This window comes from Syngnathus scovelli, chromosome 19 (genome assembly GCF_024217435.2).
Source record: "Syngnathus scovelli strain Florida chromosome 19, RoL_Ssco_1.2, whole genome shotgun sequence".
Lineage (NCBI taxonomy): Eukaryota > Metazoa > Chordata > Actinopteri > Syngnathiformes > Syngnathidae > Syngnathus > Syngnathus scovelli.
The window spans coordinates 7,297,807-7,323,591 of NC_090865.1; the positions used below are offsets into that span (position 1 = coordinate 7,297,807).

At 52.7% G+C, this 25,785-nt stretch overlaps 3 protein-coding genes across 3 annotated transcripts; all 3 read left to right on the plus strand.

Annotated features, from left to right (window-relative positions):
• Nucleotides 1-98: 98 nt before the first annotated feature.
• Nucleotides 99-5,183, plus strand: LOC125987417 (carcinoembryonic antigen-related cell adhesion molecule 5). Its single transcript, XM_049751800.1, has 10 exons — nucleotides 99-259; nucleotides 345-680; nucleotides 1,710-1,870; nucleotides 1,949-2,075; nucleotides 2,208-2,486; nucleotides 2,695-2,988; nucleotides 3,207-3,461; nucleotides 3,532-3,649; nucleotides 3,888-3,927; nucleotides 4,317-5,183. Exons 1-9 carry the CDS (start codon nucleotides 208-210, stop codon nucleotides 3,904-3,906), a joined length of 1,641 nt encoding a protein of 546 aa, XP_049607757.1. The 5' UTR covers nucleotides 99-207; the 3' UTR covers nucleotides 3,907-3,927; nucleotides 4,317-5,183.
• Nucleotides 5,184-9,708: 4,525 nt separating this feature from the next.
• On the plus strand, nucleotides 9,709-24,732 carry LOC125987382 (pneumococcal serine-rich repeat protein). The gene is made up of 5 exons (XM_049751714.2): nucleotides 9,709-9,874; nucleotides 10,905-10,992; nucleotides 11,080-16,952; nucleotides 21,686-21,777; nucleotides 21,861-24,732. Exons 2-3 carry the CDS (start codon nucleotides 10,953-10,955, stop codon nucleotides 15,534-15,536), a joined length of 4,497 nt encoding a protein of 1,498 aa, XP_049607671.1. The 5' UTR covers nucleotides 9,709-9,874; nucleotides 10,905-10,952; the 3' UTR covers nucleotides 15,537-16,952; nucleotides 21,686-21,777; nucleotides 21,861-24,732.
• On the plus strand, nucleotides 22,577-24,295 carry LOC125987399 (streptococcal hemagglutinin). Its single transcript, XM_049751764.2, has one exon. It carries the CDS (start codon nucleotides 22,577-22,579, stop codon nucleotides 24,293-24,295), a length of 1,719 nt encoding a protein of 572 aa, XP_049607721.2.
• Nucleotides 24,733-25,785: the final 1,053 nt, after the last annotated feature.

Sequence of the window (25,785 nt, forward strand, 5' to 3'; positions counted from 1 at the left end):
TTACGTGACAAGACGAACCCATCAGTCGCAGTATTCTGCAAGGCCACTGAGAGAAGCATAAGGATGCTTTGACGTTTAATGCCAGGCGAGGCCCCACCCCTTCCTCCCCTGCCGAGTGCGCACGCGCGGTCTCACCTGGCTGGGTGTGGCCGCGGACGAGCAAGCGAGGATCAGGCTCAGTATTTCCCTCCGAGCTCTACGACGACCATGACGACGACCCTGACCACGACGATTGTTGCGCTCCTGCTCGTCCTGTCTGGTAAGCAATCCGCTTCCGGTGAGTGACCACGCCACGTACGGTTCGCTCCGGCTGAGACAGAGGTTGCCCTCCACTCCTCCCGCAGAATGGCAGCGCCTGGAGGCTCGCGACATTCTCCCCCAGGGCCCAGTGGACGCCGTGGTGGGGAAAAACGTCACCCTGGGGACGCTCCTGGAGTCCCCCAAGTACTCGTTCATCATCTGGAACTTCAACGACGGTCGCCACCAGATTCACGTGGCCACCCTGGGGGCCCAGGGACTAAAGGTGAACGTGCCCTTCCAGGGGCGCGCGTCCGTGGACGCCAAGAGCGGCGCGCTGTTGCTAAGCGCGCTCACCACGGCCGACAGCGGAAACTTCAGCGTCATTATTTTGAGCGAGGAAGGAGACACCGAGACCGCCGAGATACAGCTGCGCGTGTTCGGTGAGTCGCCGCCAACCGAGCCGCGACTGGGTTGCTTCGGCTCACTATTGGTCGTTGTGCCCAAAAGCTCAAATCTCTTGAATGGACAGCTACAACGTCAATACAAGAAAAAAAAAAAAACGTTTAGCGCCTTATCACATTCGAAAGTGAACTTCTCAATGTGAATTGTGTCACTTTAACCCATGAAAAGTCGGGCTTTTTTGCCGATGTCATCTTGCACAGAAAATAGTGCCATACAAATTTGTCCAGAGTTTGTTGTTTCATACATGTTCAGAAGTTATCAGGGGGTGGGGGGGGGTCGTGTTGTGTTGTGGTCACAGCCATTCAAAGGCTTTTGTTTCAGGGCAGATGAAAAGGTGGCACGTTTGCCACTGAGCGCTCCCTTGCCACGGGGAACCTTTTCTGGGCGGAGGTATCGCTGTGCTTTGGCAGCATTGCAATTCCAAACATTCCGCCGTTGAGCCGTCAGGGTGCGGCCACCTGTTGGGGGTGGGGTTAGTGTGTGTGTGTGCCACTTTGTTGGGGGAAGGGGGGGGGGGGGGGGGCGTGTCCCGGCACCTATCGTTTTCCCTCCGTTCTCACTCCCTGCATACCTGTGTCCAAATGAGGATGACATCACTTCCTGCGCGTGATTCATGCAAATTTACCATAGGGACTACTTTCCTCGCTTTAGTCTCATTTGCCTTTACGTGGGTCACGTGCTCTTATTTTGAACATTGGGGCAATTGCTGGCTAGCTGCTACACAACGCGTGGCGTTGAGGGCCCATGCGATGATATTTCCTCAGTCTTTCTCTTCCTACCTGTTTGATTCAATGACGATAATGGGCGCCAGACCTCGGTGCCACTTACGCCGAGCCGATTGAGCGATCGATATTTGTGAGCCAGTCCAACCCTGCTTTGCCCCAAAAACAGGGAAAACAAAATGAACTTGTTGAAAGAAGGATGGTGGGTGGGGGGGAGAAAAAAAGCAACACTGAGAGAAGTGAAGAGCTGCCGTTGCGTTAACGGCACTGTGACTCGCCGCGCAGAGCCTGTGTCGGGCGTCAACCTGACCGCAAACATGACTGAGGCGCTGGAGCACAACAGCACGGTGGTCCTGACCTGCAAGGCTAAAGGCTCTTTCCTCAACTTCACCTGGCTCAACGGCAGTGTGCCTGTTGTCCCTGGCGGACGGCTTGCTATCCGACAGGTTGGAGGTCATCCCACTGCTTGACGCTCGCCTGGGCGCGCCCGTCAACTCTGACCCACGCTTGCCTTTCTCCATCAGGACGAGGCGAGCAGTTGGCTGACCATTGTCGATGTCCTGCGCACTGACCTGACACAACCCATTTACTGCAGTGCCACCAATAAACTAGAGACGGAGAAGAGCGCCCCCTTCAGGCTGCCCGTCCACTGTGAGTAGCACGCCGCCGAGCGAGCGCTACGTCAGCGCCCCGATGCTGGCGCAGGCGCTTCAGTCGTGTTCACGACGTGGGCATCACGTGACGCGCCTGTCTTGCGCGTGACACGAGCCCTGCATTGTCCAGATGGTCCGGACGAGGTCACCTTCACGGCTTCCCAAGAGTCGGAGTTTGTGCGGGCCGGTTCCAACTTCAACCTAACATGTGCCGTGCGCTCCAGTCCACCCGCCAATATCACGTGGTACCAGAACCAGACCCTGATGGAAACCACCGGGCCTGTGCTGCCGCTGCAGGCTGTGGAGCGGCTTCCCCTGTGGCAACAGATGAGTCACTACATGTGCCGAGCTGCCAACGCCAAGACCCAGCAAGTCGTCACCTCGCGTAGCGTTTCATTCGCTGTCATGAGTGAGTCGACTAAAGCCAAACACAAAGATACGCAGGCGCAAACACTGGCGCAAAGCGCCCACCAGCTAGGTGTGTTGCAGCCCCTCCCTGCTTGTAAACTTCTTTTGTGCTTCTGGAAACTTGCTCGACCGGTGTGAGTGTGTGTGGGGGAGCGTCAATTCTGCCCTGAAGGCTTTGTCTCTCCACAACGAGTCTCCTGCGTTCGCAGAGCCGGTGTCGGGCGTGCAAGTGAGCGGGCCAGCCCAGGGCACGGTCCTGCTGGCCAGCAACAGCTCGGCCAACTTGAGCTGCCGTGCGATGGAAGGTCCCGTGAGCAGCCGCTTGTGGCTGAAGGACGGCCAGCAGCTGCCGGCGTCGGGCGACGAGGGCCGCGTGATGGTGGCGCCCGACGGCACTTGGATCAGCTTGGCGCCGTTGCTCAAGGGCGACAACGGCCGCATCGTGTGCCGCCTGTCCAATGCCGTTAGCACAGAGGAGGCTGCCTACCAGCTGCTTGTTAACTGTGAGTGTTATTTTGTCCGCAGGACAAATTTGTTTGGACTGCAAAACATCTTTGACCCCAATGAAATTGCTCTTGGTTCTTGACGACAGTTGTTTCTTATCAGAATCATTTTGTTGCTTTTCCTCGAAACAACTTGTTTTGCCAACCTGACGTTCCACGCGACCTTACGTCGTCAATGATGCGAGCAAAGGTTTGAGCGACGCAACTTTTCGCTGCAGTTGGCCCCGAGGCGGTGACGGTGAGCGGGCAGAGCGCGGTGGAGGTGGGCGACGCCATCCAACTCAGGTGCTCAGCCGACTCAGTGCCGGCCGCCAACTTCACCTGGAAGTTCAACGCGACGCTGACAGAGGTCAAGACGGCCACCTACGCCATTGACCAGGCCGTCTACAAGAACACGGGCACCTACACCTGCCGGGCGCATAATGTCGTCACCGGCAAGAGCGCCACCTTCGTGCACCACCTGTCCGTCAAAGGTGAGACGGCGGCTGCCTTCGCCACGACCCACCGAAACTTGCTTGGTGCTCACTCGGTGCTCTTACGCAGAGGAGGGCGCGTTGGATGAAGGCCTATCAGATGGCGCCATCGCCGGCATCATCATTGCCATCCTGGCCGCGTTGGGCGTGGCCATTGGCTTGGTCTTGTACTGCCGGCAGAAAGTTCCGTAAGTGCCGCACAGGCGCGCTATCTGCCGCTCAGCCACATACACATATATACACACACAGAGCATTAGTATTGCGTCCAATGCAGATGAGCTTGCACGGCCGTTGCAAGAGGTGGCGTGCTCGCCCCGGGCTGTCAAAAGTTGGACCCTCCCCCACAAGCCACCCACCAGGAAACGTATTCTGCTACACACGAGATGATGATGTCATTTCATTTGTGTTTCTTGTGTGTGCCTTTAGGGTGGAGTCGCCATACTAGTGACCTTTGCACGCACTGCCGGTAAGTCTGTCAAATACACGAGTGCGCGTCATTTGGTTAGGAAAGGCAGTTTGGTTGCCGTGGTTACCATTCAAATAGATGCGGCAGCTGAGACGTTTGTGTTGAGGGGGACACCTCACAATGCGAAACGGGCCGCAATGTTTGCAACGGGCATAGTCATTTCCATGTGTCCAACTTGCAAGATGGATTGCGTGGCGGTGCGTTCCCGAGCCACTCTGCAGTTAGAAACGGATGTCACTTTGCGCTTGCCTCTGCAAATCTTGACAGTGCTGGCAAATCCAGAAAGTCCAAAGCCTGCCAGGCAAGGAGCCTCAGGGCAGGCCAAAGCCTGAACCTGGCTTTGACGTCCGTTGTGCCATGTGATGAAATTGAGTCGTGTGTGTGTTTAGGAGATTATGGTCCAAACACAGGCCCTTGTGGCTTTTCCGAGACGCCTCCGTTGGGGAAGCGGTGTGCGCGCATCACGGGAAAGCCACGACGCTCGCCACAATTCGGACGCTTGCCACAACTCGGACGCTCGCCACAACTCGGCCGCTGGCCGCAATTCGGACGCTGGCCGCAATTCGGACGCTGGCCGCAATTCGGACGCTGGCCGCAATTCAGACGCTGGCCGCAATTCGGACGCTGGCCACAACATGGACGCTCACCACAACATGGACGCTCGCCACAATTTGGATGCTCACCACAACTAGGACCCTGGCTACAACACGGCTGCTCACCACAATTTGGACGCTCGCCACAATTAGGACACTCGCCACAATTTGGACGTTTGCCACCATTCGGACGCTTTGTTTGGTTTCGTGGCAGGAGTCTCCTCCCGTCCTTGTTTGTCATTGTCGTCTTTGCCACGCCTTGCGACCGCCTCGCTCCCTCCCCACTGTGTCAAGACTGGCTGATGAAAAAAACTGCAAGGGTGGATGGCGGGCCCAACTGTGACTTTTGGCGGGAAAAGTGCTTTTATGTTTCTGTAAGTTTTGAGTCTGAAATGAGTTTGTGTGCGTGTGTGCACTTGAGTATTTATTGTGAAAAAAAATGAAGCTCATCACAGGTCACGCACGTTCATCAGACTGCTAGCGTGACATTTGACTTTTGCATGAGCTGTCAATCAACATGGAATGCGTGTGGCTTGCTCCTGCCACCTTTTGATTTTTTGTTTTGTTTTTGTTAAACAGCTGTGCAAAATCTTGTTTTTCTTGTGTCTACTTGTGGGAAAAGAAAAGAATAAAACAAACAAAGTTCACTTTGGTACCAAACTACCCATAAAAGTGTGCGTGTGTGTTTGAAGCGGCCAATCACAGTGCAGGGTAGCGCCTGCGTGCCTTCCCATTGGCGCACGCATGTGGCCGTGGCCAAATTCAAAGACCGCCGCGTGACGTCAATTGCGCCACAACTCGCCTACCCGTGCGCGCTGTCCAAATTCTCGAAAGACAATTGGCAGACCACCTTGTTTGGACGGGCTTTATGTGCATTTAGACACTGATTGCGCTGAAGTCGTGTTGAAAGTGACATCACGTGGCCCCAAAAAAAGTCTTCCGGGGTTGCGGCCTGTGCAAACGTGTCCCATTGTAAACGTGTATGTGTGTGTGTGTGTGTGTGTGTGTTTTGTGTGCAAACTCAACTGAGAATGTTGAAATGTTTGCGTCTCAACATGCCGTGCAATCACACTGGAATGTGTGTGTGTGTGTGTGTGTGTGTGTGTGTGTGTGTGTGTGTGTGTGTGTGTGTGTGTGTGTGTGCTTGCGTGTGCATGCGTGTGTGTGTGTCAGTCAGTCGCCATGACATTGGAAGGGGACATGATGCACAAGATTTGCGGATTTTTGTTAATTACTAATGAATTAGCAACTGTGAGCATTGTGGCCAGCAAAAGTCAAGTAATGTTTGTGTGTGTGTGTTATTGGTGACGTCTCATCAAATGCACACACACACACACACACACGCACACACGCACACACACACATTCCTATGTGGCATGTCGGCACTTGTCTTTGTACACGTAAACAGGTTGGACTTGCCCTACTATTTCCTGAGTCTGGGAAGGGGTGGGGGAGCGGGGTGTTTAATAAAAGCCTGGGGGGGGGGTGTTTGCAGGTTTGCCAGGTCCTGAGTCGACCACAAGGGGGCGGCAGTCAGTACGGTGAGGGCTGAGCCCAAAAAGTCCCCTTTGAGCATTTTTGGTGGCTCTGAATTGCCTATTTGTGCTGGAGATGGAGTGGCCCGGTTGGCACTGGCAATGAGTTTCCCAAGTGCCGCCAGCTTGCTTCCTATAAGTAGGCTCTGACATTGTACAGTGGCCAACAGTCGGTCCAATTTGTCAAAAAGGTCATCGTCCAGTGCCTGAGCAACACTTCCCAAAAATCTTTCATGTCAGGTGAAAAACCTGGCAATCGCTTTCGACTCTAAACTGACTTTTTTTTTTATTCCACACATTAAAATTACAAGGCCAAAATGTTCTTTTGAAATCAACAAATGGCCCCAGGCAGAGTCCATCGCCTTCTCTTCACAGGGAAACGCAAATACATGCTTTCATCATACTCTGGTATTCCAAAAACGAGTACTTCAGGTTTGCAGTTATGACAGATGAGAGGAGAACGGGGCCTAACCCCGTCCAGGAGGTACATGACACCAGGTTTCGCTAATGGCTGCACTGGCTTCTCGACTGTTCTAAGGAGCACTTTTCGCCTGTTCCTGAAGGTCTCTACGTTGTTGATTTCTCGTGGGTCCTGAGCTTCTCAGGATCCAGTCTTTGACAGATTCCTAAAGTCACACCCACATTGAGGTATTCTCTCATGTCCCGTCTATGGAGCACTTCAGGGTTGCAAACAAAGACCCTTGCTGAAGGTGGGCTACTTCAAATTGGGTAAACCCAAGCAGTTCCCTCAAACTCAACACAAAGTGATTTTCAATGGGAGCAAAGTAAGGAGGCAAAAGAGCCGTCTTAAAACGATAGGCCTCCTTCTTCAAAGCATGCATTCGCTCAATGAGGAATCTGCCACGCCTGAGACTTGTTGTGTGGAGCTAGCAAACAACTTTTCATTCTCATTCTAGAGCCAACAAAAGAGAAGGCTGGAGGCCTGATCAACCAGTCCAACCGAGCTATCCATTATTGATCAAACTCAACGCTCAATCGACTCAGTCACAAAACTTTGCCACGGCAACTTGAAATCAGTCAGGGTCACTTTTAAAAAAAATGGAGTCTAAAACAAGCGTATATGTCTCTGTCTTACTTGACGGAATTAGTAGGACAATGAATTTGAGCGGTCTGACTCACTGCCCCGCGTTCAAAAGGACATCAGCTCAGTGGCCTAGTAGTCGGGTGTCTGCCCTGAGACTGGAAGGTTGTGGGTTCAAACCACAGCCGGGTCATACCAAAGACTATAAAAATGGGACCCATTGCCTCCCTGCTTGGCACTCAGCATTAAGGGTTGGAATTGGGGGGTTAGTTCACCAAATGATTCCCGAGCGCGGCACCGCTGCTGCTCACTGCTCCCCTCTCCCCCAGGGGATGGATTAAAATCACATGGGGATGGGTTAAATGCAGAGGACAAATTTCACCACACCCAGATGTGTGTGTGACGATGATCATTGGGACTTTATCTCAATATTTGGTGCTACAATAGAAAACGAGTGTCCGTTAAAGTGGCGCCAGATAGAATTCATCATATTGAAGACAGAATGTCCTCAACCGGTCAAGGATTCTTTCCACAAGTTTACCAGAAAGCGGGTCAGCCTGACAAATTGTTTGTTTAGCTGCAGTCTGGCCGGAGAATTTTGGGACGCCTATTGGGCTTTCCTTCAGGGAAACTTGCGAAGTCAGACAGAGAGTGACATGCTGACAAATCGTCACTAAGGAGGCGAACACGGATCATCAACAATGGAGCTCACAAATAGTTAATTGATAACATTCAAGAACATTTTGTGTACTTGCAATGACGAACAATATTCAGTTGCTATATAAGGACAAAAAATATTCGGAGCAACAATCATTCCGTCTGAAGGAGTGTACGCGTATGTTATTTCGGTACAGCTGCAATTAAGCGAACACCACACCTTACAATTCCGATGCTTGAGCGTGGATAATTAAGGTGCTAATCATCATAGCTTTGTCGTCATGCGCTGTCACCCAACCGCATTGTGCACATAGCATTTGCATAGAGAAGACAGTTTCACACAGTGATAACAGCTTGTCGGTGTAAGTGGATCAATTAGAGCGCACACAAAGACAGACTGATGGGAACTGATACAGAAAATAATAAACGCAAGCGGGTGGTCACTGACTGAGAAACAGGGGAAAAAAGAAACATAACCAAGGGGAGAGCCAGTTGATGACATTCTCAGACAGGAAGTAACCTCGAACTGGTCAGTCAGGTTTTCAGGTCAGGAGTAACCTTGAACCAAAACACTCAGTCACTTCCTCAGACAGGAAGTAACCTTGAACTGGTAAGCCAGTTTTTCAGATGGGCAATAACACTGAACAGATCCAGTTAGTTCCTAAGAGGGCCAGTAACCTTGAACCAAACTACTCAGTCACTTCCTCAGACAGGAAGTAACCTTGAACTGATAAGCCAGTTTTTCAGATGGGCATCGAATAGATCCAATTAGTTCCTAAGAGGGCAAGTAACCAAACTACTCAGAATCAGCTTTATTGGCCAAGTTAGTGCATGCCGAACAAGGAATTCGACTCCGGTTGATCTCAGCCTCTATACAACATTTAAGTGACTAACAACATTCAGGTGACTAACAACATTTAAGTGACAAGAACAGGACATTATTGCCCAGTGATGTCTCTGAGACGCTGAGTGGTGTGAGTTCATCAGAGCGCCAGTCTGGGGAAAGAAGCTGTGTCTGCTGGTTTTGGCGTACAGCGCTTTGTAACGTCGTCCGGAGGGGAGCAGTTCGAACAGATTGTGACCTGGGTGAGAAGGGTCTGTAGAGATGTTACTTGCACGTTTCCTGGTCCTGGACAGGTACAAGTATTTCATAGATGGGAGGTTGGTGCCGATTATCTTTTCCGCAGTCATGATTGTCCATTGCAGTCTGTGCTTGTCTTGTTTGGTGGGTGACCCAAACCAGACAGTCACTTCCCTAGACAGGAAGTAACCTTGAACTGGTAAGCCAGTTTTTCAGAAGGGCAATAACACTGAAAAGATCCAGTTAGTTCCTACGAGGGCAAGTAACCTTGGACTGGTCAGACAGTTTTTTAGATCAGGAAGTAACCTTGGACAAAACTACTTGGCTAGTTCCTCAGACAAGGAGGAAGAGTAAGTTTTTAAAAGTGGAAGTAACCTTGATCAGAACGAGTCTGTCAATTACTGCGACAGGAAGTACTACTGATCAGAACTAGCCAGTCACTTCCTCGGACAGGAAGACACCTCAAAGAAAACTATCCAGTGAGTGCATGTTGGAAGGAAGGCATCTAGTCAGTACGACTGTCACCAATCTCAAGTCAATAGCGAACAATGACAGAATGTTGCTGAGGATGTGGAGGCAGTGGACACTTGAGCCATCGCAGCATTGAAAAACATGCACCTGACGTCGTCTCGGCGTCATTGTCGACTAGCAAAATATTCCAAGGGAATATTGGGAACATTTCTATTGTTTAAAATCAAATCAGATGGTAATTTCCCGGTGCGTAACCTGTTTGGTTTGTGAAACATTCAACATGACGTCAATTATCTAATTGACTAATTGCAGGCTGCAAAAAAATGTTCCTTGACAAGATGCTCAATGTCAAAGCAGCAGCAGCAACAGGAGGAGGAGGAGGGGGAGGAGAAGGAGGAGGGATAATTGAGGCCTTGCCTTAATGAGGGCGTGTCAAGAGTTTGGTTCTGCTCTTTATTAGCAAATTCTTCGCAGTTACAAGACCACATAGAACGTGGGAGCGCAACACCGACGCATAGATTTGTTAAGCTCCACCTGGGATATTCAACAACTTACTTGACTGAGAGTGGTGAGTACTTTCCCCATCTTCAAGAGCAGATCCAAATTTGACCAAAGCTTAATGATGGGAAGAAAACTCCTTGCTTTTGACTGTGGTCAAAACTGGCATTACTCCCTGTACTTGAGTCCCAATAACCTGGGAGCGCCGAGAGTCCGAGTGGGATTGTCGGTGCGGACGAGGTCGGAAAGATGAGAAGGAACAAGATGATGAAGGACCCTCAATGTGCGAAGAGCAAGTGTTTGAATGTGTTTGATTGGAGAAGGGATGAGATGTGACAGGTGTTGTGGGAGTGAGCAAGGGCTGTTTGGGTGGTGTGATGGGCGCAGGCGGCTGATGTTGCAGAGACGGAAGTTGGCAGAAGGTTGCAGATGTGCTTTTTGTCCAGGTCTACACCTGTACTCCTTAACCTGAGGGGAGGGGTGGAGCAGAGGTTGCTCAATGTTTGTCAAGGACACTTTTGAAGGCCAAGAGGATAATTGTCACTTTTGGTTGTGGAAAATTAGAAGAGAAACCAGGCTTTGATGGCTTTAATGAATGCTTTTGGATGAAAGCTCAGTCCCAAGTGACGGAGGACCTAGGATACTTGAGACTTTTCCAGACTCCAATGTATACTTTTCCCAACTCAGAGGTCACCTGTGGATCTGGGTGAGCTTCTCCAGTTTCTTGCAGGACGCTGCGGCCTCTTTGAGCTCTGCCTCGCCTGGCCGCGCTGTGGGAAACCCATGGGGCCTTGCTCCAAGATACTGGCGGGGTGACCACGTTTCGGTCGTCTCAATTTGTTCTCACTTGTTTGTTTTCCATAGCTGAAGGTAGAACAATGAAGAAAAAGCGGTTTGGCTGTTATGGATTATCTTATTGAGTGGATTGCGTAAATATTGACACCTGTTTGAACGTGATCCCTCTCACACACAGTTCAGCAGTACTTCTAACAATACAGCATAAGAATGCAAGATCAAGGAGCTTTTGAGAAAAGATGGAGCATTTCTGGAAAAAAACTGAAAGTCATGTTGAAATGTTTTTTTTCTCACCATTTTTACAGGACGCAATCACATTTAATTTGAGACGTCAGAGGCAGAAAGGCATCGCAATGATCATCAAAGCATTCATCTTGTTACTTTTGCTTCTTGGTAAGTCCTCTCAACTAAATATATACCATATTAATCTTGAAGCTTGTTGTCGTGCAACATGTTTGACCAACAACTCAATGAAAACAGGAGCGGACACTCATCCAAATTGGAGCCGTCATCAACACGGTGCAAGCCGAGCGCTCCTCCAGGTGACTCCTGATGAAAATCAATCCCCTGGAAGCCAGCCCACAGGCAGCTCTGCAACAAATACCGCTGCCACTGGCACAGTGACCAACAGCGGTGCAACAAACAGTGCAGCAACTGTCTCCGTGGCAACAAACAGTGTAGCGACCAGCAGCGGGGCAACCAACAGCGCAGCGACCAACAGCGGTGCAACAAACAGTGCAGCAACCGTCTCCTCCGCAACAAACAGCGTAGCAACCAGCAGCGGGGCAACAAACAGCGTAGCAAGCAACAGCCCAGGGACCAACAGCGTGGCAACCGTCTCCGCAGCAACCAACAGTGCAGGGACCAACAGCGCAGCAACCGTCTCTGTGGCAACAAACAGTGCAGCAACCGTCTCTGCGGCAACCAACAATGCAGGGACCAGCAGCGCAGCGACTGTCTCCACTGCAACCAACAGCGCAGCAACCGTCTCCACGGCAACCAACAGTGCGGCAACCAACAGTGCGGCAACCAACAGTGCGGCAACCATCTCCGCAGCAACCAACAGCGCTGGGACCAATAGCGCAGCAACCGTCTCCACGGCAGCCAACAGTGCAGGGACCAACAGCGTGGCAACCGTCTCCGTCGCAACCAACGGCGCAGGGACCAACAGCGCAGCAACCGTCTCCACGGCACCCAACAGCGCAGGGACCAGCAGCGCAGCAACCGTCTCTGTGGCAACAAACAGTGCAGCAACCGTCTCTGCGGCAACCAACAATGCAGGGACCAGCAGCGCAGCGACTGTCTCCACTGCAACCAACAGCGCAGCAACCGTCTCCACGGCAACCAACAGTGCGGCAACCAACAGTGCGGCAACCAACAGTGCGGCAACCATCTCCGCAGCAACCAACAGCGCTGGGACCAATAGCGCAGCAACCGTCTCCACGGCAGCCAACAGTGCAGGGACCAACAGCGTGGCAACCGTCTCCGTCGCAACCAACGGCGCAGGGACCAACAGCGCAGCAACCGTCTCCACGGCACCCAACAGCGCAGGGACCAGCAGCGCAGCAACTGTCTCCACTGTAACCAACAGCGCAGCAACCGTCTCCGTGGCAACAAACAGCGTAGCAACCAACGGCGGGGCAACCAACAGCGCAGCGACCAACAGCGGTGCAACAAACAGTGCAGCAACCGTCTCCTCCGCAACAAACAGCGTAGCAACCAGCAGTGGGGCAACAAACAGCGTAGCAAGCAACAGCCCAGGGACCAACAGCGTGGCAACCGTCTCCGCAGCAACCAACAGTGCAGGGACCAACAGCGCAGCAACCGTCTCTGTGGCAACAAACAGTGCAGCAACCGTCTCTGCGGCAACCAACAATGCAGGGACCAGCAGCGCAGCGACTGTCTCCACTGCAACCAACAGCCCAGCAACCATCTCCATGGCAACCAACAGCGCAGCGACCAACAGCGCAGCGACCAACAGCGCAGCGACCAACAGCGCAGGAACCGTCTCCGCGGCAACCGTCTCTGCGGCAACCAGCAGCGCAGCAACCGTCTCTGCGGCAACCAGCAGCGCAGCAAACGTCTCTGTGGCAACAAACAGCGCAGCAACCGTCCCTACGGCAACCAACAGCGCAGGGACCAGCAGCGCAGCGACTGTTTCCACTGCAACCAACAGCGCAGCAACCGTCTCCACGGCAACCAACAGCGTAGGGACCAGCACCACAGCGACTGTCTCCACTGCAACCAACAGTCCAGCAACCGTCTCCATGGCAACCAACAGCGTGGCAACCAACAGCGCAGGAACTGTCTCCGCAGCAACCAACAGCGCAGGGACCAACAGCGCAGCAACTGTCTCTGCGGCAACCAGCAGCGCAGCAACCGTCTCTGTGGCAACAAACAGTGCAGCAACCATCCCTACGGCAACCAACAGCGCAGGGACCAGCAGTGCAGCGACTGTCTCCACTGCAACCAACAGCGCAGCAACCGTCTCCACGGCAACCAACAGCGCAGGGACCAGCAGCACAGCGACTGTCTCCACTGTAACAAACAGCCCAGCAACCGTCTCCATGGCAACCAACAGCGCGACAACCAACAGCGCAGCGACCAACAGCGCAGGAACCGTCTCCGCAGCAACCAACAGCGCAGGGACCAACAGCACAGCGACTGTCTCCACTGCAACCAACAGCCCAGCAACCGTCTCCATGCCAACCGATGTGTCACCCACCGATAGCACAGCCACACTGCCAACCACCAATGACCCAGCCACTACTGCAACACCCATGGAACCCGTTGCACAAGTGGCAGTCCGAAGAGCAGCAGAGACAGCGGTAGTGGCGTCCACAACTGCCGCATCGATAGCAGCGTTATTGGCCAGTTCAGCTGCGGGAGCAACTGCCGCGGCCTCAGGGGGGTCCTCACTAGCAGAAGCCGCTGCAGAAGAGGCTTTGTCCGCTGCGGACGGGGCGGCCGATGCGGCGCTGGAGTTTGCGCAAGGCAGTATCAACGCGGGCGAGGCCGCAGCCGCGGCAGCCAATGCCGCTGCCGCATCTGAAAACGCTGCAGCGACAGCAGAGGGAGCTGCGCAGGGAGCAAGCGGGAACTTGTCCACGCTGGCACTCCAACTGTCCCAAGCGGCACAAAATGCAGCAATCATCGCCAGGTCTGCCGCAAACACATCCGCCTTAGCAGCCGATGTGATGGGCCCGGAACTCACGGCAGACGAGGCAATGACCATCATACAAGATGCCAGAAACGCCACCCAACAGGCCGAGTTGGCAGCGCAAGATCTCCGAGCTTTACTTAATTCAGCAGACCTCCCGCCAGATGTCGAGGCAAGCGTCCGCCAAGCCATCATGGCGGCTGAGAGTTCGGCCGCAGTGGCAGAAGAAACGGCGGCTCAGGCGCAAGTTGCGCTCAACACTGCTGACCGAGCTGCGGCGCCCAGCGAAGGAGAAATGGAAGCTGAGTTAGCCGGCCAATTAGCGCTCCTCCAAATCCAAACTGCAGCGCAAAGCGCAGGCGTAGCAGCAGAAGCTGCGCAAGTACCGACCGGAGCTGTCCAAGCTTCAAGACAAGCCTCCATGGCAGCCGCAGCCGCGTCCCTCGCCGCCTCGGCAGCAGCCGTCACCGGGCAAGCCACCGGAGCTGATCTCGATGGTGTCATAAACACCGCCTTGGAAAGCGCGGAGGCGGCAAATCTTGCAGCCCAGTCGGTTGCCAATGGAGCCGCAGAGCCGCAGGTGGCCAGAGATGCCGCAGCCAGAGCCGCGGACGCGGCAGAAGCGGTGGCCGAAGCGGCGCGAAATGCCTCGTCGGCGGGAAGAATCGAAGGAGAAGCGGCCCAGGTGTCCCTGGACGCGGCGGAGCTGGCCAGGCAAGCGGCGACGGCGGGACCCGATGAATTTGAGGACACCGCCACACTGTTTGCAAACACATCGAGAAATGCTGCAGAATTATTTGGAAGTCAGCTGTCATCTATGCTGACTCCTGAAGTATTTACAGCAGTTCAGGAGGCAGAGCAGGTGGCCTTGTTGGCAGAAGCTACAGGGGTCATAGCAGGAAGTGCGAGCGACTCTGAAGGCGCAATAGCCCTCACCAGAGCCGCAATCACAATGACACAAAGAGCTATGGAGATGGTGAGCAATCTGCCGGAAGGAACGGCGCTGAGCTTGGCACAAGATTCACTAGGAGTCAGCTTGACGGCCTCGGCCGCGGCTGTAACCGCCACGTGCTCGGCGGCTGCGGCCGCGGTCGGAGCAGAATCGGCAGCCAGAGCCGCCTTGGACGCCGCAGAGAATGCAGCGAGCGCCGCCACCTCACTGAGCAACGGTCAAGGCAGCCTGAGCTCCACAGTGGACGCTGGACTGGCAGCGTCCCTGGAAGCCAATAACGCCGCCCAGGCGGCCATGTCAGCAGCGCAAAACGGATTGGCCTTGGACATGGAGCTGGCTGACCTGGCCGCCGAGGCAGCCCAAATAGCATCTAGGGCAACGGAATCGGCACAAAGCGTGGCCTCGGCCCAAGCGACGATGCAAAGCATAGTGGACGCCCGCCAAGTGGCCAGACAAGTGGACGACGACTGGAGGAACTTGACGGCACGGGTGCAGGGCATGGTGATGAATGCTCCGCAGGGAAGCTGCGGGGGCCTGGCAGAGCAGCTGTCCATCCTGACCGTGGCGTCAACGGGGCTGTTGTGCACCAACTCAACCAGCCAGGTGGCAGACTTGGCCGTGATGACGACATCGGCGGAGCAGCGCCTGGGCACCGAAACAGAACGCATGCAAGCTCTGGCGTCCGCGACGACCTCGTTCTCAAATTTGGCTGTGCGGACGGCGGACACGTTGTTGGCCACGTCTCCACAAGTCAATGGCGCTAACGTCCAGATGCTCTCACTTGCTGCCATGTTAGCCGCCACCCTGCTCCCTCTGATCTTGTGAGGACTGTTTTAAATCAAGGACTTGAGTGCAGAAAGCCACTTATTTATGTTTGTGATATAATGTACGGTTGATGTATGCCCCTCAATCACGTTGGCTAAAGACAAATATGTTGTACTGTTGGAACGTCATTGTGAAAGTAGAAAGCGAGGCAACGACGAGTGCACGAGCTGCACCTCGACGTGCGCCGAGTGTTTAGCAATTGCGTGTGAGATGAAAATGTGACGAAAGAAGCGAGCGCTGAGCACGATGAACTGGTGTGACGTCGGAGCCACACCCAGCGCCTAAGACGACGATGACGCGCATCACTTGAAACTTGGACGATGGCATTTTTGTGTTGCCGTGATGTTTTACTGACCCAAGCCAATAAAAAAGACCAGACTGATTACTTGCTTTGTGCCATTTCAATTCAGAAGGTGTTCACCCTAAGCCTCACCCTGTCGGAATCATTTGCTCAAATGTTCTCGAAGGGTCCCTGCCAAGTTAAAAGGCGCCAGCTCCGTGAGAATTGCATTATGCGATCAAGAGAGAAGAAGCCAAACCAAGATTGCAACATGAGAACATGAGACCTTCCGTCCCTTGAGCTCGCGCGGATGAGAAACGGAGCGGCGAGCAGGTGCAATGGGGCGCGGGCGCCACTCTTTGCTCACGGGCTTCAAGTGAATGGGGGCAAATACCTACACCAAAAGCGCCACCAGAAGTCCCTCAACGTCGAGGGTTGCGCCACCGAATGACCGCAAATGCCGGGGGGAACCGACCCGAGCTTCCCAATGAGGGTTTTGTGCTCATACAAAGGTTTGTTAGCCCGCCCCCAAGTTGCTACAATTGTCGCTGCACGTAGCCATTTCTTGTGAAGGTCTGGGATCTTCCCCGTGTTGAGCTTGAGGGCTGTGCTCATGCCGTCCTGATTGAAAGGGACGTTGTGCTGGAGTTGTTTTGCAGACGTCACCTGCGGACACCAGGGGGCGCACAGCACTTGACAAAGCGAACAGTGGCGGTTCTACACTGAATTACGCCCCGGGCGAGACTACTTCCAAGCACAACTTCTTAGCAAGTATGGGCACCCGGTTTGCAGCTGAAGTGGGCGCTAACTTGCCAATTCCCCTGAAGGGGGCGCTAAATTGCCAATTCCCTACACAGTGATAAACACTGCTAAAACTGCTTTGCAGCGCAATTTTATTTGGAGGGGGTGCGACGGCTCGTGCCGCCCCACACGTGACACAAAAAAATGCCGCCCTGGGCAGCCCGCCCATGTTGCCCACGCCAAAAAACACTACTGCGACCGAGGCGCCATCTAAAGGCCATCTAGTGGGGCGCAGGCAGCTGAGGTGTGGAAGCTCAAACTCCGTCCACCCTTTGAATCGCAGAGCGGAAAGTCGTCCGGCGTTCTTCCTCTCGGTCAAGGCAAGTCTGCTCCAGGTGCGTGGACATCTCACAGAACACACAGCAGCCAAATTGTGCGTCAGCGTCTGAGGCACCAGGGCAGGGCTTGCTGGACGTTTTCCAGCAGCAGACACTCAAGGGCGGAGACCGGCAAGTGTATCGGTTTGCTTGATGGCTTCAGGAGAATAGCAGGCTTGCTATTGTAGGCGCCTACAGAAAAGGGACCGCCATTAACATTTGACGGGGTGACCTAACCTGACCCTCATCCAGCTCAGTCCCAGTGGGCGGGTTGCGTCACGTCAAGTTGAAGCCATCTTGTGCGCGAGGTGGCTTTTCTGCTACAGCAGTTGATGAGAAGATGCCAAATGCACTGCGGCATGTTTGAGTCAGCCAGAGAATGAATTGTGCTAGATAGTCTGCTTGCTCCACACCGAGACATGTCAGCATGGCGGCTCTTTTCGCCCATCCCATACCAACCCTAACCACAACCCTAACCCAAGCCTAACCCTAACAGTACCATTAGCCTGTGGCCTTAGGTACGGTCAGTCGAGTGACCCGTTGTCCGAAACGAAACAATGTCAAAGATGGAACGTGTTGGATAAGTCCTGACACGTGTGGGGAGAGCTAATGACACGGAATGTAGTCTACCAATAAGTGCCCCAACTGAGGAACAAGGAAACGGCCATAAATAGAGTAGATAATGACACGAGCAATTAGCTACCTAGAAGAACTCAACTCTGTGAACCAGAGTGTCCGCAATCACGCAGTGTTTCTTTCCTCAAGTTCCGCATTGAAGGTCTCGCTTTTGCAACGCAATCTTTTCATATTAAGGGAGTGCAACCACGGCAACTGTCAAATGCCATATTTGTTGTCATCTCGCGAGCGAGCATCCTGACCAAATAAGCAATCTCTCTGGATAGGATGAGGTGTGAAGCGGGCCTCAGAACGAGCTCATGCGCTCCTTTCCATTGGGTCTCATATGAATCAAAGCGTGCAGAGCTTTCTGACTCTGAAAACGCTGAAAAGGGGCTACGCTTAACAAAACTGATGAACGCGGTGCGGGGCGCACCACCAGGATTCTCCTCAGTGTGCCAGCCAGTTTTCTGGGCTGCATGTCTTGAAATCAGCATGGCTTGGGCCAGCCAATGGCCCAACTGCATCCAATTGCAAGGTGAGTAGTAGGCCATCTATGACTGCACCAAAAGTGGCCACGAGCTATACTCTGCCCTCTCCGTCTAAAAAAAAAAAAAAAAAAAAAAAAACTATTCAGTCACAACGCCTCCTCCGATGGCAGGGAAACGAGCATCCCTGCACAAAAGGTCTTCTCGCCGAGGCACCTTGGCTCAGTGACGTGTGGTGAGATTCATGACTGGGGAGGCACTCACGTCATCCCCCCTCTCCCCCGGTAAAATTTTTCCAACACCTAACCGTGTTCCAACACCTAACCGTGTCACAAAAAAGGTTGGGGAATTTGAACTATTATAATTGAAATCCCATATCATCAGTCCTTCACATATAAAAACACTCAATGAAGTACATGGAATCAAAAACTTGTTTTCGATCGTGCGTACAACTCCATTTGAAAAGACATGCTCCGAAGTCCCGTTGTCCGAATTAAACCTTTTAACTCCGGAGTTGGTCTTCCTTTACTGATGACCTCCTGCTTCGACCGAAAATCCATAGTTGAAAATCCTCCATTGTATAACAAAATGTAAAAACGAAAAAAACAAAAACAAATGTAAAACGAAATAAATGGACGACTGACTGCTCCTCAGTTGTTCACTGAAAATTTGAATCGGAGATTACTTATTCTACAGGTGGGCGCATGAAGCATCCCGGGATCACTACACCCCCTGCCATAAGGCTGGAGAACCTTCTTTTCGTTGCCTCCGTAAGGTCTCTTTTCAAAGCCTTTTGTTCATCTAAAGCAGGGGTCACCAACACGGTGCCCACGGGCACTAGGTCGCCCGTGAGGACCGCATGAGTCGCCCGCAGGACTGTTCTAAAATTAGCTCAAATAGCGGCACTTGTCAGTGAGCTGCATCTATTTATTTTACAGTCAAACCTCGGGTTTCGAACATCCTGGTTCTCGAACAAATCGGAATTTGAACAAAAAATTCGAGAAATCTTTGCTTCGGTTTTCGAACAAAATTCGGAGGTCGAACCTCGCGAGATGAGCCGGGAGGACCCGAGAAAACCCGACCGCGCGGCCCGGATGCCGACTGACTCCGTTGTTATTGTATTCTCGTTACTTTGAGGATTGTATTAACCCCTAATCATGCCTCCAAAGAAATCAAGTGGGAGCAGTAAAGCCATCCGAAAACACAAAGACGCTCTTAAAGCAATGCGACAGTGAGCGCCCGGCGCGCTGCGGTTGCGCGATCGGACCAAATTAAGCTCCCTGTACGGCTCTGTCACAATAATGCGACCAGCGCGGTGCAGTTGCGCGGTCGGCGACGCGCTACTGTTGCGCGTTCGGCGGTGCGCTACAGTTGCGCGATCGGACAAAATTAAGCTCCCTGCGCACTTAGATCCACTTAAATTTTGGAAAGTACATCAGGACTTTAAAAATATTTTAAAAATTTCAGCGTAAGCCTCTGTCACAATAATGCGACCAGCGCGGTGCAGTTGCGCGGTGGGCGACGCGTTACCTTTGCGCGTTCGGCGGTGCGCTGCAGTTGCGCGATCGGACAAATATGCGCAAATGAAAAAATACTTAAAAAAGGCGGGTTTTTTTTGTCTTGAAACAGATAAAAAATTTTTTTCCAATATTTGTAATCGCAAAAACGCTTCTCGAAACCCCTTCTGGAACAGATCGTGGTCAAAAACCAAGATTGGACTGTATTTTTGCTATTCTTGTTAAAATCACACTTACATGTGAACTGGAAATGACAATAATAACACATAGTGAAAGCCAACTTGAGCAAATTGGCTATTTCAGAAGTGTGTGTCAAACTGGTAGCCCTTTGCCTTAATCAGTACCCAGGAAGTAGCTCTCGGTATAAGAAAGGTTGGTGACCCCTAATCTAAAGAAACACGACATTACAGACAGATAACAAAAAACACTAGATATTATATACGTCAGCTTAACTACGGAAATTAGTTAATATAGCCACAGTGTTTGAACACTTCAACAGCGACATAGAGACAGACAGACAGCAGTTCAGTCTAACTGCATAGCCTGTCAGTGTAGGCAGCCGTGTGATTACGCAATCCTCAGAGGAGGCAAGGCAGGAAGTTGGCAAAGCAGACTTTGACTTTGACTTTGAATCGTCTTCGGTTTTAAAATAACTATAAAAATTCAGCGATTTTGGTTCAAAATGATAGATAAACTACTGAAATTAAAAGGAAAATGAATATATAATAACAACAATTGAATTTGTTTTTTCCCCTTTTCATGATGGCAGCCTTGCCTCCTCTGACCGCACGTCACTGCATTGGCCTTTGAGGCCTTTGTATGAGAAGTTGAGCTCCCCTCATTTGCACAGCTGCAGTCAGGTCGAGGAGCTGACTAGCCGAGTGCCCCTGTGGCAAAGCAAAGCGAGCCGTTTGTCGATAAAGCTGATCTGAGATTGCGTCTCCAGTAGACCTGACTCATTGCGCTTGCCATTGTTCCCGAGCCGGTTGGAGCGAGGAACGAGGGAAGGGTCATGGACGAACAAAGTCATCCGACCCGCTTTTGGATAACCGCACAGTGTTCTTGGAGCCTGCCGAGGCAAGGCAAAAGAAAGCTTAGGAGTGGATGTGTGGACCGGCTGTCTGTCCATTTGAAAAGCTCGTGCAGAGTCCTCGCCAGGCGACAGCAACCTATGTAAATTTTTCAACTGAAACTAACTATGACGTCAATCGCTAATTGATGGATTACGAAACAATGCGGCTCGACTGGATACACGTCTTGATTACGCACGCAGCAGGTACAAACAATTAATTTTCTAAGACGAAGGTGTGGTGGTGAAACAATTGGGGCCTCGCCTCAGTGAGGGTTGGACGCCGGTTAATGTCACGGTCTTAATTAGTGATCGTGAGTTGTCTGGGAGGCGACATAAAACGTCGGCGTGAGAAACACATTCATCAGAACTCTACTCAGGCTGTTGTCAGCGGACCTGACTGAGACGTAAGTAGTGAGAGGAGATCCGAGTTCCCGTTGCAATCGCGCAAAAAAGCTTTCTGCAGTGACACGGAAGACGTTGGACATTGAATTTGAAGCCCACCTGTCTGTTGCGGGTCAGCTTTTTTTTATGCACTTCAAGATTTGAAGATGAGCACAGTGAAAGAACAGATCGTTAAAAAAAGATTGTTATTAAGGCAGCATTAAGTGGATCGAGGTTCGGTCTTCTCGGGTGCCAGGTATGGGTGGGTGCTTTTGCTGTGTGCTGTGACCGCGGACTTTGTAACAACGGGCGTGAGCGGGTCGTCGGCTCCCTTCGGGGCTTTGTTTGCGCTGTCTACCTCAGCCTTTTCCTTTGCGGCAAGGACGTTGACGCGGCCGAAGCCAAGACCTCGCTGGGATCAGTCCCTATGTAGAAAGTCAAAGCCAGACAAGGTCGGTTTTCAGCTCCATGTCTGGAAATGCCGCACCCGTCGAGATTGGCACGCTTGCCAGGTGTTACGCAAGTTAGCCACAATGAAGGGCGACGTCAGGTCGAAGGGCTCTCTGAGACTCTTGTGCTAATTTGCCACTGTTGTGTCAATTTGCAATCTTTTGGTAAAAAAGCAAAGTCGACTGAAGTTCACCTTGTACTCTTTTCCCCTTTTTGTCATTTTTACAGCAATCAACAATCTCCTTTGCTTGGTCACTTCAGAGACTGGAAAAGCACGAGGATGAACATCAAAACTTTTGTTGGAGTCATTTTGTTATTTGGTAAGTAATCTGACCAGACGATTGTAATAAAGAGCTTTGTGTCATCATGTAAGATATCTGACAAAACATGACAACCGAAACAGGAACAATTTCTGAGGGACTTCAGCGACATGGCGGTAGTGGGAGAGTGCTCCTTCAGTTGACGACCCTTGATGATAATGGCCCAAGTGTAACCACCGCGACTACAGGGCCAACCACCGACACCACAGGGTCAACCACTGTCAGCACAGGGTCAACCACCGTCAGCACAGGGTCAACCATCGTCAACACAGGGTCAACCTCTGACGGCGCAGCCACTCCCACTACCGTCGCAGTGTCAACCACCGATGGCACAACCAGTAACCAAATAGTGACTGAAACCGTTGCACAAGTGGCAATTCGAAGATCAGCAGAGACAGCGGTAGCGGCGTCCACAACTGCTGCATCGACAGCAGCGTTATTGGCCAGCTCAGCTGCGGCGGCAACCGCCGCGGCCTCAGGGGGGTCCTTGCTAGCAGAAGCCGCTGCAGAAGAGGCTTCGTCCGCTGCGGACGGGGCGGCCGATGCAGCGCTGGAGTTTGCGCAAGGCAGTATCAATGCGAGCGAGGCCGCAGCCGCGGCGGCCGATGCTGCCGCTGCGGCTGAAAACGCTGCAGTGACTTCACAGGGGGCTGCGCAGAGAGCGAGTGGGGACTTGTCCACGCTGGCACTCCAACTGTCCCAAGCAGCAGAAAATGCAGCAACCATCGCCAGGTCCGCCGCAAACACATCCGCCTTAGCGGCCAACGTGATGGGCCCGGAACTCACAGCAGATGCGGCAATGTCCATCATACAAGACGCCAGAAACGCCAACGAACAGGCCGCGTCGGCAGCACAAGAACTCCGAGCTTTACTCGATTCAGAAAACCTCCCGCCAGATGTCGAGGCAAGCGTCCGCCAAGCCATCATAGCGGCCGAGAGTTCGGCCGCGTTGGCAGAAGAAACGGCAGCTCAGGCGCAAGCTGCGCTCGACACGGCAGACCAAGCTGCGGCGCCCAGTGAAGGAGACACGGAAGCTGAGTTAGCCGGCCAATTAGCGCTCCTCCAAATCCAAACTGCAGCACAAAGCGCAGGTGCAGCAGCAGAAGCTGCGGGAGAACCACCCGGAGCTGTACAAGCTTCAAGACAAGCCTCTCTGGCGGCCGCGGCAGCGTCCCTCGCCGCCTCGGCAGCGGCCGTCACCGGGCAAGCCACCGGAGCTGATCTTGACGGTGTCATCAACACTGCTTTGGAAAGGGCGGAGGAGGCAAATCTTGCAGCCCAGTCGGTTGCCAATGGAGACGCAGAGCCGCAGGTGGCCAGAGATGCCGCGGCCGCTGCCGCGAATGCAGCAGAGGCGGTGGCTGAAGCAGCGCGACAAGCCTCGTCGACGGGAAGCATCGATGGGGAAGCGGCACAGGTGTCTCTGGACGCGGCGGAGCTGGCCAGCAAAGCGGCGACGGTGGCACCCGATGAATTTGACGACACTGCCGCACAGTTTGCAACGGTTGCAAGGAATGCTAGAGGACTATTTTCAAATCGGTTGTCATCCATGCTGCCGCCTGAAACGTTGACGGCCATTCAGGGTGCAGAAGAGGTGGCAGCGCTGGCGGAAGTTGCAGGAGTCGCAGCCGAAGCAGCAGACAATTTATCAGGCGCACAAAGTTTAGCGGCGGTCACAAATGCAACAACACGATCAGCGATGGAGATGGTGCGCGACCTACCGGAAGGAACGGCGCTGAACTTGGCCCGAGATTCATTAGGGGTCGGCTTGACGGCCTCGGCCGCGGCAGTAAGCGCCACGTGCTCGGCGGCTGCGGCGGCGGCCGGAGCAGAATCGGCAGCCAGAGTCGCCTTGAGTGCCGCAGAGGATGCGGCGAGCGCTGCCACCTCGCTGAGCAACGGTCAAGGCAGCCTGAGTTCCACAGTGGACGCCGGACTGGCGGCGTCCCGTGAAGCCAATAATGCTGCCCAGGCAGCCATGTCAGCATCGCAAAACGGATCGGCCCTGGACATGGAGCTGGCCGGCCTGGCCGCCGAGGCGGCCCGAATAGCGTCTAGGGCAACTGAGTCAGCGCAAAGCGTGGCCTCGGCCGAAGCAACGACGCAAACCATAGCGAACGCCCGCCAAGTGGCCAGACAAGTAGACGACGACTGGAGGAACTTGACGGCGCGGGTGCAGGGCATGCTAACGGATGATCCACAGGGAGGCCTCGGGGGGCTTTTGAATCAGCTGGCCTTACTGAACGTAGCGTCCACAACGCAGGCGACCACCGAGGCCACCAGGCAGGTGGCAGACTTGGCCGTGACGACGACCACCACGACGGGCCCGCTCCTCAACGCTGAGACGGCCACCATGCAATCTCTGGCGAGAGTGGCAGCCTCCACTGCCAACTTGGCCGTGAGAGGAGCAGACACCTCGCTGGCCAACTTTGTACAAACCAGTGGCGCCCGGCGCCCCTCACTCAGTGCCGCCACCGCCGCCGCTGCCACCGCCGCCCTGCTTGTGTTCATGCTCTAAAATCTGTTTTCAATTTTGTAAATGTGTACATTGAGGGAAGAAATGTATCTGCTTGTCCTCGTGTTACGATTTGTATTTCAAATGTGCTTGTCATATATTCACTCACATTGGCCAAAGTGAACCCCATTTGTCTGCCGGGACGCCATCATGAACGTCAGCGACCATGACTGCATGAATTGTGCTTCCGCTACTTTTGGGACGCACTTGAAAGAACATGTCGGAGTTGCGCGTCAGACCCGATGAATACAAATGATGAGTTGGACTCGCCACACATCATCGTGAAGCCAAGCGCAGAGAAGAAATGATCGTGCGTGGCTTTTAATAGGTGGAACGAGGGCGACGTGGCGCAGACAAACTTATCCGTCCGTTCATCCATCTTCATTGATGGAACGCTGTTCCCTTCTTGGCTGGACACAATAAAAGAGAAATGAACTCAATGCCTCCTCTTTGCTTCTCTGCAGTGCGAAACCCTAAGGTGCTGCCATAGGTCCTTTAACACCGTAAAAAGCCCACAGGTTTCACACAAAGCACGTCGGACTGTTAACACAAGCCAACACGATCGTCGGGGAACGTCGACTGCAGATGTCCTCATGTCATCACTGACCCGATACACCATAGGCACCGTGTCGCAGCCCATATTTGCGTGAACTCGTAAAATAATACATACATACAGTGTTAGAGATTTGCTCACTCCAACTTATTTTGCAAGAACCACACGGGAGACAAGCAAGTCCTTTTAGACACCTGCAGGTGGAGAATTCACCCGTTGAAGGAATGAAGTCTAAACTCTCCCTCCTGCAAGAGCATATTTATTAAGAAAAACAAGAGTGGGGGTAAGAGTGGACTGGATAGAGAAAGCCCTTGTTCTCTAGCCAAAACATATCAGGGGGTGTTTTACGACCTTGTGTAGGATGGGACAAGCTAGGTTATTTATTACCGGTTGCATTCCAACATAATCATACGATAAGGATAATCTGAAAAACCCTGACATCTCCCTCCTGTTTTATCATATGATTATGCCACCCCAAACAACAAAGGCAAGCAAGAAAATATAACGAAGAAAGAAGAATAGTGTTAGAGATTCGCTCACTCCAACTTATTTTGCAAGAACCACATGGGAGACAAGTACCGTAATTGCCGGACTATAAGCCGCACCGGATTATAAACCGCACCAGCTAAAATTCAGGGATATTTATTTATTTTTCTTACATAAGCCGCACCGGACTATAAGCCGCACTTGCACACGAGTTTTTTACAAAGAAAGACAGTACATAGAAAGCCTTTTTAACGTTTTAATAACATACTTGAACATGTCTTTCTAAACATTGCCTGTGACGCAGCAGTAGTACCGCAGCAACGCGGAAGTGTGCACGCGAGTTATTAGCAAAGAAAGACTGGACACAGAAAGTTTTTTTAAAGCTTTAATAACATACCTTAACATTTCTTTCCAAACACTGCCTGTGACGCGGCAGTAATACCACAACAACACG